At 41.2% G+C, this 16,666-nt stretch overlaps 1 protein-coding gene across 1 annotated transcript; it reads left to right on the forward strand.

The window, feature by feature from the left end:
• Positions 1–219: 219 nt before the first annotated feature.
• Positions 220–10,978, forward strand: STOML3 (stomatin like 3). Its single transcript, XM_019530023.1, has 7 exons — positions 220–387; positions 3,684–3,787; positions 4,372–4,444; positions 6,302–6,384; positions 7,341–7,544; positions 8,876–9,010; positions 9,879–10,978. Exons 1-7 carry the CDS (start codon positions 336–338, stop codon positions 10,080–10,082), a joined length of 855 nt encoding a protein of 284 aa, XP_019385568.1. The 5' UTR covers positions 220–335; the 3' UTR covers positions 10,083–10,978.
• Positions 10,979–16,666: the final 5,688 nt, after the last annotated feature.

Raw genomic sequence — 16,666 nt, forward strand, 5'->3', positions numbered from 1 at the left:
TCCCTTTATAATCTGGCTTTGTAAATGGTGTCATTCACTGTTGGGCTGCATGCTGATTGTTCCCAAGGAGAGCACTGAAATGACTTGAAAGGGCTTGGCCAAATTCATCCCTGTGGTAAAACCACAGAAGACAGTAGAGCTCCTTCAGAGATGAACATGACCCATTAGACTTTGTTTTTTGTAAACATTGTGTCCTCACCAGGGCAACTAACCCCGGGAGAGCTCCCACACAGATGAGAATTTGTCCTTCTCTCGCTGTACTTTTCTTTTCCAGACCTTTGTGCTCTTTGAAAGTGTATCTGCCTGTGAGGTGATAAGAATTTCCCTAGGATGAGATGGATTCTGAGACAAATACACCTAGGAAAGAGAGTGCGGAGAATCTAGTTGGTAAGCCCTCTTTTCAGTCGTACTTTCAATAAATAACAAACTTGTATGTGTGAAATTAAATGTGGGTCAAAAGCCTTGGGTTGATTCCTTGGAGATTAAAATCCTAAATCTCCATGGGCAGCAACAATGCCATCCTATTTAAACTGTCCTGCCAATATATCCTAACCCTTACCTGAAAGCAGCGGGATGTGCAACTTTCTCCAGAGGTCAAAAGGGCTAATTTGGCCTATCAACTGAGATGTATGTGCTGGGTGGGTAAATACGGGTGGAAGGAGTCAGGGCCTAAATACATGAAGGATGATTGAGGCTGAGATACTGTATGCCTTTTTCAGCAGCTGTAAAATTCCTCTGTGATTAAAACACAGTCCTAATTCCCAAGGAGGGTCTCATACTTGGAGCAGACAGTAAACCTACATTTACACAGCTATTGGCTATTATTTGTTAACACTGCATTTGATCATCAGAGTGAGTAAGATAAACATGACAGATATCAGTCTTCAGATTTAATACTGGCAGAAAGCAGGGAGATGGGAATCGAGGGGAAAAAATCAGTTATTCATTCCACATGCCTCCATCTTTACAGGATAGACCCAGTAGACTTCTATTTGTCATTCTTCTACTGCTGCTAAAAAGCAACATTAAAATTTGATATCTAAAAGACTGTCATCCACTCTGTGGCTCTATTGACATAGCCTGTTCTTTCAGGGAAGGATTATAGATAGCAGTAGTTTATTAGATGTCCTTATGTTTTGGCTGTCTTCTCCACTATCTCCTTGTCCAATAGATGATTGCAGTGCACATGTGAGTTTCTGATACTGTTGCTGTGATGGATCTCTTATTTGGTATGGTGAAACCAGGTGGTAGATCTATAGGATCCACTGTCAGGTCTTGCAGCTTGTTTTCTCATAACCTCCACTATTTGTCTGATGGTGAAGCCCAAAGGTTTTCAGAGCTTTGTCCAGTAATTAGAAGGAGTTCCTGAAATTAATGAGACATCTTGGGAGGTTTTGGACATCTTAGTCTGGGTTTAGTATTATATAGTTAAATTCTTGTATATTCTTGTATGCTGCTGCTTCTCAGAGTGATAGTGGTAAGATTTGCACAAAGATGTCCAAACTGTTGGTGTTGACTTCCTCACCCCTCAGATGATTCTCTTGGCAGTAGTCAGTTGTACCAATGTGCTTTGTAAATGCACCACCTACCTTTACTGGCTCACAATACTCAGTTGCTGAGAAAAAGGCAAGATGGCAGTCTATAAAAATGTGAGCATTTGGTCCCAAATTAGTCCCAGCTAGTGTGTTTCTACCCATCTATTGGTGATGTGTGAGGCTTTCCAGAATCACTTTGAAATAGTTCAAGAAGCTCTCGTGCCTACGTTTGGTATGCAAATAAAACACTTCTATTGATTCCCTGTTAAGGTTTGGCTGAACTATTTCTAATGCTGTCCACCCCATAATCTATCTTGCTGTCTTTGACTTGATAGAAGAGACATTTAACCACTTGCCTGCCACTTAATGTACTAGCTATCACCTGATAGTTAGTGGAAAAACTTACCACACCAAAGAGCGCCACCTCAAACTTACTGTGCTGCTCCACTGTGGAATGATAATGCTAATTAGTCTGCCAGTATCACAGTACAAATGTGGCCATAATCTTCTGGTTAAGGAAGTAGCTCATGTGGACCTGGTAGAAGTTTGCAGTAGCTGGGGTGAAGAAGCAACAAGTTTTCAACACTAACCCCCAAAGATTCTGTCCTGTCCTCACATACATATATTCTCTTGAGGTTTGCATGGTCATTTCCTTAGAGGAACTGAGTAATCTGTTTTAGCAATGGTGAGGGGACAGATAATATTTTACTAGTCACCAGCTTGCTCCTAGCCCTGACTGTGAATCTAAATGTCTTTTTCCATTGAAATGGGTGAGAACAAAAGCCAAGATGCTCTTAGCAGGAAAGGCAGGACATTCAGAACAAAGCCTGACACTTGGTCCTCTTGAGTAAAGACAAGGTGAGTTAATAAATCTGTGGCAAGGAGCTCAGAAACTTGGCTCATACACAGTCAAGCACAGCAGGCCCCTTTCCTCATAGACAGTTGTGGGGGTGGGGAGGTGTTTTGAAAAAGTTAAGTCTTCTTGCCAGGGAGAAGCACAAGCACAAGGACATGGGCAGGGAAAACATTTTAGTTCTTGCATGGGTGACAGCCCTGCCCTGACCATGTCCACATCACAGGAGAAGGCAGGGTTGGAGCAGGGGTCCAGGCACTTGGATTCTGAAGATGCCTTCTTCCTGGAGCTCTGGGACTTCACACAGATCCTTAGGTAAATGTTCCCTGTGAATGCAGGGACTAGATTTGAGTCCTTCAAGTCTTATATTTCCCTCTGACAGCTGTAGTGGGGTGCAGAGGGAAGGGCTGGAGGTGGCAGCTACCTTCAGCTTCACTCATTCTCAGTAGGAGGCCGGCAAAAATCACATTCTGCCACCATAATCTGCTCCAAAAATTTCTTCTAAGGCAACCTTCCCCCAAAGACAGCCACTCCTTGCTGCTGCCCTTGTTCCTTTTACTTATGCCCCAGCTGCTCTCCCAGTCTAAAAGGCTTTTGCCCTTCAGGAACTTGTACACATGATTCAACTGAACTGTTCCATTCATTGTTCTTCTTCACAGCTGTTCCTGTGAAAAGTGCTACAACTTCAGTATCTTCTTTAATCTTAAAAGAAGAACAGCTTCTTGGTCCTCTCTCCCCTCCCCAAAATAATTTTTGATGGCTGGGCAGGTGCCAGCGTATGGATTCAGAGTAGTTACGGTGTCCTGCTATGGCTTTAGGAGGCATGAGCTCATAGTCTTATTCCAGGCTTTTGCCAAATGCCACCCCCAAACACTGTATCTGTCCTCTCCATCTTGATCCACCTGTCAATGAGCACTGGGTCATCTATGCTGAGGGGTCAGTAGTGCTAGATACATCATTCTTTGTGTCCATTGGCCATTGAAACTGGTGTGTTTTAACCACTCTATGCAATGGGCTGTTCGGCTTGAGTAGAGCCATGGCTTTGATCTGGGCAGTGGGGGGAGGGGGGGGGCCTCTGGGCACGACCGGAAACCCTCAGTCAATAAGCATGTGCCGAGGGAAGGAAGCAGAGCTGGGCATAGTGAGCAGAACAGCAGAGAGCTCTATGTTTCCTCCACTAAAAAGTACTGGGAGGCCTTATTTGTCTCCCACAGGCAGAGCTATTTTGTTGTTCTGCCAAATATTTGACTATAAGCCCAAAAGCCTGATCAGATTTCTCTCTTTGTGTTCTATAGCCGATAGAAAGGAAGGAATTGGTGTCTGTGGTTGGATCCTGGTTTCCCTTTCTTTCCTCTTTGTGGTTCTAACGTTCCCTTTCTCCATCTGGGCATGTGTCAAGGTAAGCTGATGGGAATGGGAGCACTGAGAAAATGATCTTATTCCTATTCTTTTTTGACCAGGATGGAAGGAGGCTGAGTATGGAGTTAAGTTGTGGGACGGAGCAGCAAGAGAATAGTGTGTCAGTTCTTCTTCTACAGACTACCTATATCATTCTAGAAAAAACACTTACATTTTTGGTGCCTCAGTTTCTTCATCTGTTCACTGTAGAAAATACTTCCCTACCTTATAGGGATGGTAGGATAATAAATTTACAAAGGTTTTTGAGAAGCTCGTTGCTGATGAAGAACACAGAAATAGTGATAAACATGAGTAAAGACAAATATCAATGCAAGTCCCCATTCCAAGGAATTTTAGGCCCCAGTCCTGCAAACACTTTGGTACATGCTTAATTTGAAATAGGAGCCAGGAGTTCACAGTGAAACCAATGAAGCTACTGACATGCTGAATCAGGTTCAAAGGTATTTGTGCAATCAGTGCCTCATATTCCACAGCAAAAAAATAGCTGGAGGGCAAGCCAGAAAATGTGTAGTTGGACATGCATTTTGTTGGTTTCTTTAATATACTTTGACATTCGTTCCCTAGATCATCAAAGAATACGAACGTGCGGTTGTATTTAGGCTGGGACGCATATTGCCTAAAAAAGCCAAGGGTCCAGGTAAGTATCTGTGTTTTTATTCTAGGAAGATTTCTGGAGACTATGTGGAGTTGTTCTGGCTGTGAAAGTTCATTTGATCCCTGGTCAAGTGTGGATGATTCAGACCACTATGAACTATACAAAGTGACTCTTTCACCTTGAGGGGTGCATCTGCTCCTTGTTTGTTGGCTGCTCTATTTAAAGGGACAATCCAAATTAATAGTCAGCACAACACAGGAAGTCATCAAATCCTGAGAATCAGTTTGGCTTTCTCACATGGTGGGAAAAGATGAATGTATGATACAAACAATTGACTGGAATTTGAGAGCTCTAAGTACCATCTCTACCATAGATTTCCTGGGTGACCTCTGCCAAGTCATGTAGGGCTGGACACAAATCATTCTCAAAAGCACCACTTGAATATTGCAGTGCCTAAAAATTAGATACTTTATCCCAGGAGGGTCAGCCAAACTGATAGTGCTGGGATCTCTGGTTCCTGGCCAGTCAATGGACAGAGTTAGCTGCCCTCAATGAGTAATCCAGAGCACTTAGGTGCTGAACAGGAAGGGGCCTACAGTGAGCTGATAGGAAACACTAGACTCTTCTCAGAACATAGATGCATGCCCATTAGGCACTCCTGCCATCTCAGGACTCTTAGCACCCAGAAAAGAGGTGCCTAAATCACACTGAGTATACTGAATTCAGTATGAGAGGGGAGTCCTGGGTTCTGGTCTCTGGATCCAGAATTATCTCTTTTTTATTTTATTAACCAGCTGTTTAATGTAAACTATATATGCAGTCCTGGGAACAGAACCCAGAACTTCCCTCACAGGCTGAGGGGGAAGGCTTCTTGCTTGCTGTATTTCTGGCCCCATAACCCTTGCACTCCTAGCCATCTCAATTTCAGCAGGAGGAATGAGTGATGTCCCTGCCCAGTCTGATGGATAGCCAGGTGGCTGGTTAGCATACTCTCCTGGGAAGTGCGAAATGTAAATCCCATTAGATTGAGAAGGCCATGGGACCCTGGCCTCTGAGTTCCTAAATTCTGCCCAAGTCCCATTTAAGTGCCTACAAAAAAGATTTGGATCTGACCCTTAACTCCATCAGTTTCCACATGCGAAGTGGCCATGATGATACTTCTTTTCTTCTATGCATTAGCCATCTTGTGTATTTAAAGTCACAAGCTTTGGAGCGGATCATGTGCATGTGTGTGTTTGTACAGAACAGGATCCCCACTGGGACTAAATTATAATACAAATAATACAGTAATGAAGTAATACAGTAATCAATGATACAGTAGTGCCCGGATTATTATTATTATAACAAGTGTGTTAAAATAATTATGTCTGCACCACACAGAAGAAAGGAAATTGATTGGAAAACGTGCTGTGGAGCTCTGTAAGTGGAAAGGGTCAATGCGAACCATCCACCTCCTGCCCCTCTTTCCCCCCACCATCTTTCTACAGAACAACAGTTGGGCAGGGGCTAGCAGAGGAGGTATGCTAAGTGGTCCATGATCCCAAAGACTTAAATAACTCAAAGTGCAAGTAGACAAGTTTCAGAGACACAGAGACAAAGTAAGTCTTCCAAGGTTATGCAGTAGGTATGAGACTAAATTGAGATCTCCTGATTATGAGTTCTGTGCTCTACCCCCTTAACCATGCTAAATTAATCTAAATACCTTTGCATTTCCTTCCATTATACATAATATAAAATCTTTCCCTTTTCACCTCATGCTTCAAAACTCACAACTGTGGTAATGAAGTATCACCATAATATATGCTTATATGTCTTCTTGATGTATAAACAGTATATTAGGATTAGGGTTTAGCCCTCACAGACAAGTATTTCAAACTCAGGATTTTCTTAACATTTCAGGTCTGCTTTTGGTACTTCCATGTACAGATGTTTTTACCAAGGTGGATCTGAGAACTGTTACCTGGAACATTCCCCCACAAGAGGTAAGAACTCTTCTGTAGCCATTTATTTTAGAAATAAAATGTACAAAAGCTGTGATTTGTACAGCATCAGCTTGATAAATAAAACAATGTTCATTTGCTTATAGGCTTAGCAGTGGTAAAGAATTTGCTTAATTTGTTTCACTGATGTCCACATACTAGCACTAGAGTAGATCTAGAGCTTAAGGCCTACAGCCATACCAGCTCAGGCCGCAACATTGTCTAAGCCATCAAGTTCTTCCTTATTACTTTCAGAATCTTGAGTTAGACACCATAAAGTATGAATAGGACAAGAGATTAGAGACAGCCAAAGATGAGCGAGAAAAGACCAAATAAAAGAGGTGGAATTACTCACAATTGAATATAATTATTCCTCTCTCTCTCTCCAGCATCCACACAAATCAAGAGATAAACCAGTGTACAATTACCTGAACTTATGTTGCTAGGATGAAGTGAATCTGATAGACAACTAATTCAATGCTATTTCAAAAGTCTTCACTGAAGTAATAGTGTACTCAGAATCAGAAATTGATACCAGCTATCAGTTAAATATTTTGTACCAAATTCTGCCTTGAAACCAATTTGTCTTAGCTTCCTTGGATTATGATGGCACCGCATTCTGAGATGTGATGGCAAAAAATGAAGGTATCTCACTATGGCTCCAGAGATGTGAATGTGAGACCACCTTCTGACTTGTTCTTAAGGCTGGCTTCAGTATGCCAAACTGAGGAGCCAAAGATGGCTGGGTATGATACCACCCACATCATTGCCTTGTGTACTGTTGGCTACAGAAACTGGTCTGCCTTAATCACACTGGCTGCACGGGTTGGTACATACACTAGCCATATGGGTTTAACTTTGACCTTTTTCTCATGATGGCAGAAACAAAAGATTCATCAACATTGGGATCTCTGTATTTTTGATTATCATTTGATTTTATACCTTTTTCTCTGTTGCAGATCCTCACAAAAGATTCTGTAACTACCCAAGTTGATGGAGTGGTCTACTACCGAATCTGCAGTGCAATCAGTTCAGTGGCTAATGTCTCTAATGTCCATTTGGCAACTTACCTACTGGCACAGACAACTTTGAGAAATGTTCTAGGTACACAAAGCTTGTCTCAGATCCTGTCCAGTAGGGAAGAGATTGCCCATAATATTCAGGTAAATCCACATCTAATGTTTTTTGTGAATATGCAGAGCGATTCATTTTATGAAAATGCACACTGAAAAGGAATGCACTTTCTTAAAAGTGATTTTTAATACTCCATCATCTTTCTTCATGTATCACATATTCTGCTGTTGAAAGGAAATGGAAGAAATACTATAAAGATACTTCTCCAGATTCCCCTGAAACTAGCAAGCAAGATCTTTTAAATGTAACCTTGGGAGAAGTACACAAGACAATATAGATGGTCGTCAAAAATGAGCAGTAATGTGCAACAGTGGAAAAATATACTGGTTTTGGGAAGGCCTTTCTTGCATAGATACTTGATTAAAGTTTAAACCTGATTATAGTTTATCTTCATATCATTTCAATAAAAGTAATTGCATTGCATTGTATTGAACAGAATTGTTCCAATGTTAAAAATACCTCCTTTACTTTAGCAATCAATTAATTGTTGATTTGGCAGCACAGAGGGGGATCCAAGAAGAAAGAAAATGTTATTTTTTAGCACCCAGGAAAGAGAGAGAGAGAGACAAAAGAAAGGAGCAGCCTTCTTCCTCCTGCAACTCAACATGCACAGACATGTTCCCTTACAGCAGCCAGGATATACTGAGGGGGAGAAGCAATATGTCATAAGGTTATATCCAATGTAATGATGAACAGTCAAAACATTGTTAATTCACAGTATTGGAATAGCCGTAGTCATGGACCAGAACCCTCTTGTGTTTGGCATTAAGATACAAGCCTGAATGTCAAAAATACAGTGTATCACTCTATCACTATCACTATTCTGTGACTCATTACATACTGTCTTGCCTGCTATGAAAGGTTGAATGCCTTTCTTTTAGCTAGTTATACCAACCTTTTTATAGCCTCTTGCTCCTTTTTCTTTACCAGCAGATTTCTACTGCATCTTGCCCCACAAATACGGTCTCTCACAAGCTATTTAAACTGCAGCCCCAGTTAATTTCTAACCAGTATTGAAGTTAATGGTTTCATCCAAAATGACTAGCACCAGGCAAAATTGATGTTTGAAAATAATGACCTTAACCCCATCAAAGTACATTCTGTCTTCTTCAATGCATGCAATAGATTAGAACAATTCACAATCAGTAATTTTTTGGGTTACTTTATCCTTTGGACCAACCCATGAAATTATCCCTGTGAAGAGTACCATTTCTTCCCATTTATTCTTTTTTAGTTTAATTAAAAAAAATCTTTTTAAAACACTGGGTTAGTATCAAACATTCTACTGTGTATTCAACGTTCTGGGGAGTGTATTTCCCATGGTTTTGTTTCCAATAGTCATCATGCTTTTATTTTCAAGACTATGCTGGATAGTGCCACTCATAAATGGGGAATCAAAGTTGCACGTGTGGAAATCAAAGATGTCAGGATCCCTATGGAGATGCAGAGGGCTATGGCAGCTGAAGCAGAAGCAACACGAGAGGCTAGAGCTAAGGTGAGACTGGAGGCACCATGGGCAGATCATAAATTTTGAAAATGGGGATGCAGATGGTGTGATGCATCATTACATATAACAACACATATTTTTTTCCATTTGAAGAGAGACTAGATACTTTACTAATATGGTAGGGCAATGCGCTATATTATTCAGTTTAAGATCAAAGCAAAAATAAGTATAATGTTATAGTAACGCACATTAATCTGCTAGACAAAAGCTGGGCAAAAATAGTCAAAAGAAACTATTCTATCAGTCCTGTAGTCACTAGTGTTAAATGTGCATCTGTTGTTCAGATTTGTAAAAAAAAATCTAGTCTTCTTGAGCATCTTGAAAGTGCACTCAGCACTTCACTGTCAATCATTTTCACACCAGAGTTAATATGCATCTAAATTAATATTACCAAACCCGAGTTAAGATTCTTAGCTAAAGCAAAAAACAGCCTGCAGGGCTGTGAAATAGATGAGATATATTACCAAGAATGTATAACAGATAGCAAAACTGCAGAATAGAGGATAGATTCATTAATGGAACATCAAGGCCATTAAAAAGGAAAGGGAGTTGTTAACACCTGCAGAATGAAGACAGATTAGTAGGGATCAAATAGATTATAAGGAGCCATAAAGTCAATTGACTCCCTCTGGGCTGCCTGAATAGAAATACCACTGCACCTCCTGGGAAGCTGGCTTTCAAGTTTGGATGAAGTAGGAATCAAAGGGGGATGCAGTTGTACTACTGCACCCCCCAGGATCCACCCCTGGGCAGCACTCTTCTTCTCATGGTTGAAATGTGGTACATTTATGACCCAGACTGATCCTTATTGCTGTATTGTACATTTTTACAAGTGCTCATTTCCATCCTATTTTAGGTTGTAGCGGCTGAAGGAGAAATGAATGCTTCAAAAGCACTCAAACAGGCCTCCACAGTGCTGGTTGAATCTCCAGTAGCACTTCAACTGCGCTACCTGCAGACCTTAACCACAATGGCAACTGAGAAGAATTCCACAATTGTTTTCCCTCTCCCTATTAGTATGGTGCCGGGTTTGTATAAGAATAATGGAGAAAAAAAATAGGTAGCAACTGAATACATGTCTTTACTGCATCAGAGGGTATGAAGGAGTGTCACCAGGAAAACATGTTCTTCCCACCTGCTCTTGCTACATCTATGACACAGCATTCAGAGCAGAATTGAGTGAGCAGGGCATATATTCATGGTAACACTCCCTACTGCTGTCCCACATGGTCTAGACATAGTGAGACCCTTTTATACTTTTTCCTTATCAAGAGGTGTTTCAAGCAGTTGCAAAAGTTCAGAGTTAAAGTAGAGAAGCTACTTTGATAGCACACATCAAAAAGTGGTTAGCTAAACTGAGATGGAAACATGAAATCTGAATGTCTTGAAATCTGATTGTGGTTCCCGAGTAAGGCATCCAGCTCTAGTGATTTAGGTTCATCTTGAAGGAAAAAAGAAGAAATCTTTGTCAGGCTGTAGGTTAAACTTAAAATTAGGCTGTTGCTTCTGATGTCACTTCCTTTTACAGAGAACGGACTCAGTAGTCTGGCAGGTATTTTGTGGTCGGTCTGCTAAACAGGAGCCTTCCTATAAGAGATAATAAAATAATTTCATACAGAATATGGGCCCAATTCTATTCTGTTAGGGAATAAATTTGTAGCAACTCCATTTAAATAACCAAAGTAACAGAAAGAAGCTGGGTCATTAACATTAGAAAGATTATTTGATGACTGTGTATAGAAGTACCAGGTGATCTGTAAATGGCTGTAACAGTAATGGGCCTGGTTCTGATTTCATACTGGTGTAAATTAGCAGTACCCCTATTTATTTTAATGGAGTGTTACCCTTTTGTAGATCCAATGTAAATGAGAATCAGGCCACTGTTTTATATGTTCTCTGCAATGTAATTCAAATGGATCTCAACTCTGTAAAAGGAAGAGAATGGAAGAGAATGTATGCTTAGTGGCCATATTTGCTACAATTGCCATGATGGCAACACAACCATGTGGTATTGAACATCTACCCATGTTAATATACATTTTCCTCTCCCCCCATAACTAGTCCTTTGCATTCCTCCACACATAAGCAAACATTTTGTGAAATGTCTCTTCTCGCTACCACATTTTATTGGATAGTGAAAGAGTTGACACTCATGTATCATCATTGGAATCTGAATCTTACAGCCTTTGAAATGCACAGCAGTTTGCACCTGCACAGAGATGCTGTTGCAGACATTTCATATAGTCAAATGTGTCTTCTTGAGTTAGGCTCAAGCCAGATCTACATTGCAAAATTCCACTTTGCTCCACTGTCCAGTCATATGAATAAGTTTCATCCAGAGAGCATAAATATCAGTGGTTTTCAGACTGTGTTCTGTGGAACTCTGGGTTCTGCAAAGAGATTGGGGTAATATCAGAGCAGGCCAGGAGGCAGTGCACCACCATTGTGGGGCCAGGTCACTTAGCTCCATGTCAGCTTTTAGGATAGGGTTAGGGGTGCCACAGCAGCAGAAGTATAATAGGGTTCTGTGACTTTAGGAAGTTTGAAAAACACTGATATTATGTGATTCAAAGCAACTCACAGGAAAAAGGCAAAATAGGCTCTGTTATGGTTCCTAAAACTTTAATGGCTTATGGGACATAAAAGAAAAGGCAAATAAGGATTAGTTGCATTTATGGGTGTATAGGCAGTCCTCGGACTTATGACACAATTGGTTCCTGAAAACTGCATCTTAAGTTGAAACGTTGTAACTCAGACTGATTTTCCCATAGGAAACAATGTTATAAGTGGGGGATTGTTCCTGAACTAAGGCCTGATGCCCTGTTTTCACCAAAAATACCCCAGAATTTTGTACACTATCAATTATAGATGAGTAATATAGCTACATTAATGTATTTATATTGTAAATAGCAATCATATTGATTTGGAAGGACTTCTCTGAGGTGACTTTGCTGGACTTTTTCATAGATTTCATAGACATTAGGGCTGGAAAGGACCTTGGAAGATCATCGAGTCCAGCCCCTCCGCCCAAAGGTCAGGAAGTTAGCTGGGGTCATCCCAGCAAGATAAGCATCCAATTTCTCTTGAAGGTGTTCAGTGTCGGTGCTTGAGCCACCTGTGATGTCAGGCTATTCCAGACCTTGGGGGCTTGGACAGTAAAGAAATTCTTTTTGAGGGGTTCTTGGTCTTCTCAGGAGTCTTGGCTGCAGGTTTTTCTGGAGTCTTGTCTGCTTTCTTAAAGAAAGCGTCCAAGGAAGTTTCAACAGATGTTCTCCAGGGAGATGGGTGACACAGCAACTTGTTCGCTGGCATGGTGTCACATCAGATCAAACGTTGTAAGTCTAAACTGATGTCAGAAAGTTGAAACAGGGTGTCAGTTTAGAAAGGCTGCAAGTACAAAACATTGTAACATCAAATGTTGTAAGCTGAGGACTGCCTGTACTTCACAGTAGAGCTCCTGAGTACAGGATGGATGCAGTGTAGACATGCCCATAGGGCACACCCTCTAATAATGGGAAATGTTTTGGAGCCTTATTCATAGCCTGCTAAAGTCAATGGGAATCCAGTTGCATTTTGTTACCACAGGTGCCCTTAGATTGCAGGATGTGCTAGAAAACACTTTCTGAATCCTACTTTAATAACTCCTGGTGGATCTTGCAATAGCAGTTGCTATTGCTTAAGCAGCACTTAATTCATTGTGGTCAATGCTTTGCTCATCTTTCCCCATCAGAAGGTATTGCTCATCATCCTCCACCACTAAATCACAAGATGAATGCTTTATGAATTGCCAATGATTATTTATTGATAGAGTTTTATCACCAGCTATTGTGGACAATAAATTGTCAATTGTTGTTTGACATTAGTAAAGATGGCAAACCTTTAATGTTCACAGTAATAACTATGTCTTAGAACCACTGCCCTGCCATGTAGGATGTAGGCCAGGAACTATTAAAATCACCATTGGCTTATGATAACACTGCTTTTCTTTCCTTCAGTACTTGTGCTTTACAAAATTTAATTCATTTTCATAATGCCTCTGGGTAGTAGTTTAGGACTATGATGCCTATTTAACAAAAGGTAAACTGAGATGAATAGAACATGTCTGACATCAGTCAGGGGTCCTGGTTTTCCTTGGTTAAAAAAAATAACCCCAAATCCACATTTTTCCATGATTAAAATGAAACACCACTATCTGTCTATCTATATATCTATCCATCTATCTATTTATGAGTGGTGTTTCATTTAAATCATGGAAAAATGTGGATTTGGGGTTACCTTTTTCAGTTAAAAAACTGGGGATTTTTTTAAATCAGAGAAAACTAAGATCCCTGAACATCACGCAGCAAGTCAGAGGCAAGACAGGGAATGGAGTCTGGGATCCCAGACTACTCTTCTATCTACTGGAGCATTTGTCCTCTTACTTGGGTGACACCCTCACTTCTCATAAACCCTACTTGGCTGTAAATATTTCCTTTCAAGATAAAGGAAAAGCTTTCTGCTCTTCATGAAAAAGATAGATAAAGCAAAAAGTCTGGTATGTCACTAGAAGCAAAGCAACCACAGGATTGTGTTAATACAATTCATAAAGAAGGTTGTTGCCTATGAAAGGTCATGCCCTAATGGGCCACCCTGCCTTACCTGCTGCCTACTTAGATAATAAGAACTGAATTCTATTTACCTGCTAAGATTCATGACACTTGCATAGTTTTTACACTTCTAAGTTACTCAACAGCATACTATTTTGTCTCGCATACACACAGCTAAATGCCTTATGTGGCTACATTTTTGCCATATATGACTTTGTCCCTTTGTACATCCTTGGAAGCTATTCATTGTTGCTTCAGAAACTTCTAAATCCACTGACATTCCATCGTGAGTCAGCTGTGCCGAAAGTGCAGCATGCAACCCTCCCCTAACTTCCAGCTGACCCAAAACAATAAGTACCTCCTTTGACAGTACAGTACTCCACCTTCTGCTCAGCAGCCTAGAGGTTAGAGCACCTTCCCAGGATAGGTTCTAGGCTCACTTCCCCCAGAGATAATTTGATTCGACCCTTCTATGCCACTCGACAGCAACATAACCGCCAGATATGACCAAGAGCACCTTCCTCAATCTGGGCACAGGGGGAGAACAGACAAGAGAAAGTCTGATTCTGTGTCTCAGGAAGGTGGACACTGGCCCATCAGAGGAAGGAACAAGCTTCCAACATTGGTTCATTTTTGCAATAGAGTCACTAGGAAAACTGAATAAGCAACCTTAGGAGCAAAGAACAGGCTTCTTCACATAGGACTATACCTGCTTGAAATTCCTACCCTGTAAGACAAAAAGAGATGTTCAGACTGTACTATTTGGAAAGCCTATGAGTGGCAGTCCTCATGAGAGAACTTCATACAGGAGAAGCCTCTTGGAAGACACGAACCAGAATCCCTAAGGGGAAAGGACGAGTGCCTGTGTTTGGACGGAAGAAAAGAAAGCCTGGTGGACCATTAGCAGCAAAGCTCAAGGTCTCTGACTTAATCCTTTAAGAAAATAAGTATATACACATGTGTACAATACTACTCCTCTTTCTCCAGCCCTCTGTCACAAGCCCAATACCGCTTGTGGGATACCAGCTGACTCGCTTCACTGTCAAATCTTTCTCAAAATTACGTTGGGCACATCTATATGTGATGCTGTGTCCACGAGCAAAAACCGTGATGCCACAGCTACATCACCATAGTGACGCACCCCCTCAGTATACTGCATTGCTACGGAGATGTAGCAGCTAAAAATAACCATATGCAGTGCGCATGGTGCTGTATGGGCTATTACTGTTCCATCATTTAGTACTTCCAAAAGGAAGTACTTAACAATGGTGCAGTAACAACAGTGCTATAGGGACATGTGTAGATGTGCTCACTTTCCACATGACACCTCTCACCACAAGTCCAGTTGACACAGAAGGTATAGTGGACACCCTAAGGACTGGTGATCCATCCATTTTTCAGATCACCCTGTGAACTGCAGGCCAGAGTCCCCTTTCACTTGTATGGATACAGCTCAATTGGCAGATGTATACACTTATTAAAGTGCAATCTAGAAGAGTGCCATGACTTAGCAGTAGTGGCCTTAGGTGAGGGCAAACTGGGTGATGCCCCGGGGCCCGACACTTTATAATAATAATACAAATTAATTACACTGAATATTTGTATTATCAATATCATATTAAGATACTTTCATTGCAGTTTCATGGATAGGGCAAAGTAAAATTGAAATTGAAAATGTCCACCTTGCTTATAGGTAATCAAAATTAAACCTCTAAGGGGCCTCAAATGACTCTCTTGCCTAGAGCCCCAACAACCCTAAAGCCAACACTGGACTTAGAATGGTCTGACTCCCAATATAAGTCAGCATACACGGTGCATTTGGCATTATAGTCATTGGTCGCAGATGGATGAGCAGGGATGTGCAGTTTGTGGAGCTGCAAACCTCTTTGTGGCACCATAAACTGCGTGTGTGGAATGTTAAAAAATAAATTTGCAGTGTGGGGCGAACATTTGCTACCAGGATTTCCCAGTAGCAAAAAAAAGAAAGCACCAGAAAAAAAACGTGGCACAGAGCACACTACAGTAGTGTGCACCAGAACAGATGGAGGCTTCGTCCTCCAGTGAGATGCTCTTCCTCCTGGCTGAAGCATCTTTATGTTACATTTGTGCCCCAGCACACTGGGAACTGGGAACAGCTGGGCAAGGGCAGTTTGCCCACAGCAGGACAATTTGGATGAGTGGCACAGGGCCACAGACCAGCCCTGTGCCACTCATCTAACATATATATTTTATATATATAAAATCAGTTATATATCTAAACTGATCCCTGAATGGTTTTGGTACCTTGTTTTTTGACATTTTGTACTTTTTATCTTATGTCTTAAATATCTCACCTTCAATATAGATGAACAAACAACAACTTAGATGACGGCATATATATATATGGGGATATATATATATATCATCTAGCAAAGGACAAATCTAACAGTCATCAGACAAGACAGCTACCCAGAGAAAGGATCATTTTTTAAACTGAGGCTTGTATGCACTGGGAAGTTGTTCTGATGAGAGTCCTGTCATCACAGAGATGTTTCCACAATGATTTTGGAAAAGTCTGTTCATACTCAGCTACTTGTACTGGTGTGCTGTGTCCATACAGGAGATATCATGTTATATTAACAGAAGGGTATCACATTGTTGGTAGACATCCCAATGTCCTCCTTGCTGGCTTCTGGAACACCAACTTGTGGGAAAGTGTTGCTCTATAATCCACACATTGTAGGATACTCAGAAGCCTCTCAGGAGACTGTGGGAATTTATGGTTCTGTAATCTTTAGAGGCAAGTGAGGATGAAAAAAGAGAGTGAATCCTTTTCTCTGTGTTGATAAATACAGATTCCTAAAGAGTGCAGAAAATATAATCAATTACCAAAAAGCAGAGGTTGGGAACATATGGCCCATGGGCTGGATCCAGCCTGTGGAGCCACTGAATCTGGTCTGCACAAGAGCTAGAGGACTTTGCCTGCGCCACCACTTCTCCCAACCCTCTCCCCACCGCCACCCTCCCTAGATGCACATAGGCTTAGCTTCTAGCTGGTGTGGGGCTCTTCGGGGTCTGG

The sequence above is a fragment of the Crocodylus porosus genome, unplaced genomic scaffold (genome assembly GCF_001723895.1).
Source record: "Crocodylus porosus isolate Cpor-Errol unplaced genomic scaffold, CroPor_comp1, whole genome shotgun sequence".
Taxonomy (NCBI): Eukaryota; Metazoa; Chordata; order Crocodylia; family Crocodylidae; genus Crocodylus; species Crocodylus porosus.

Coding starts and splice junctions, on each gene's coding strand:
- STOML3 (XM_019530023.1), top strand. CDS start 336: ATGGATTCTGAGACAAATACACCTAGGAAAGAGAGTGCGGAGAATCTA. Junction 3,788..4,371: donor CCATCTGGGCATGTGTCAAG/GTAAGCTGATGG, acceptor TTCGTTCCCTAG/ATCATCAAAGAATACGAACG. Junction 4,445..6,301: donor TAAAAAAGCCAAGGGTCCAG/GTAAGTATCTGT, acceptor TTAACATTTCAG/GTCTGCTTTTGGTACTTCCA.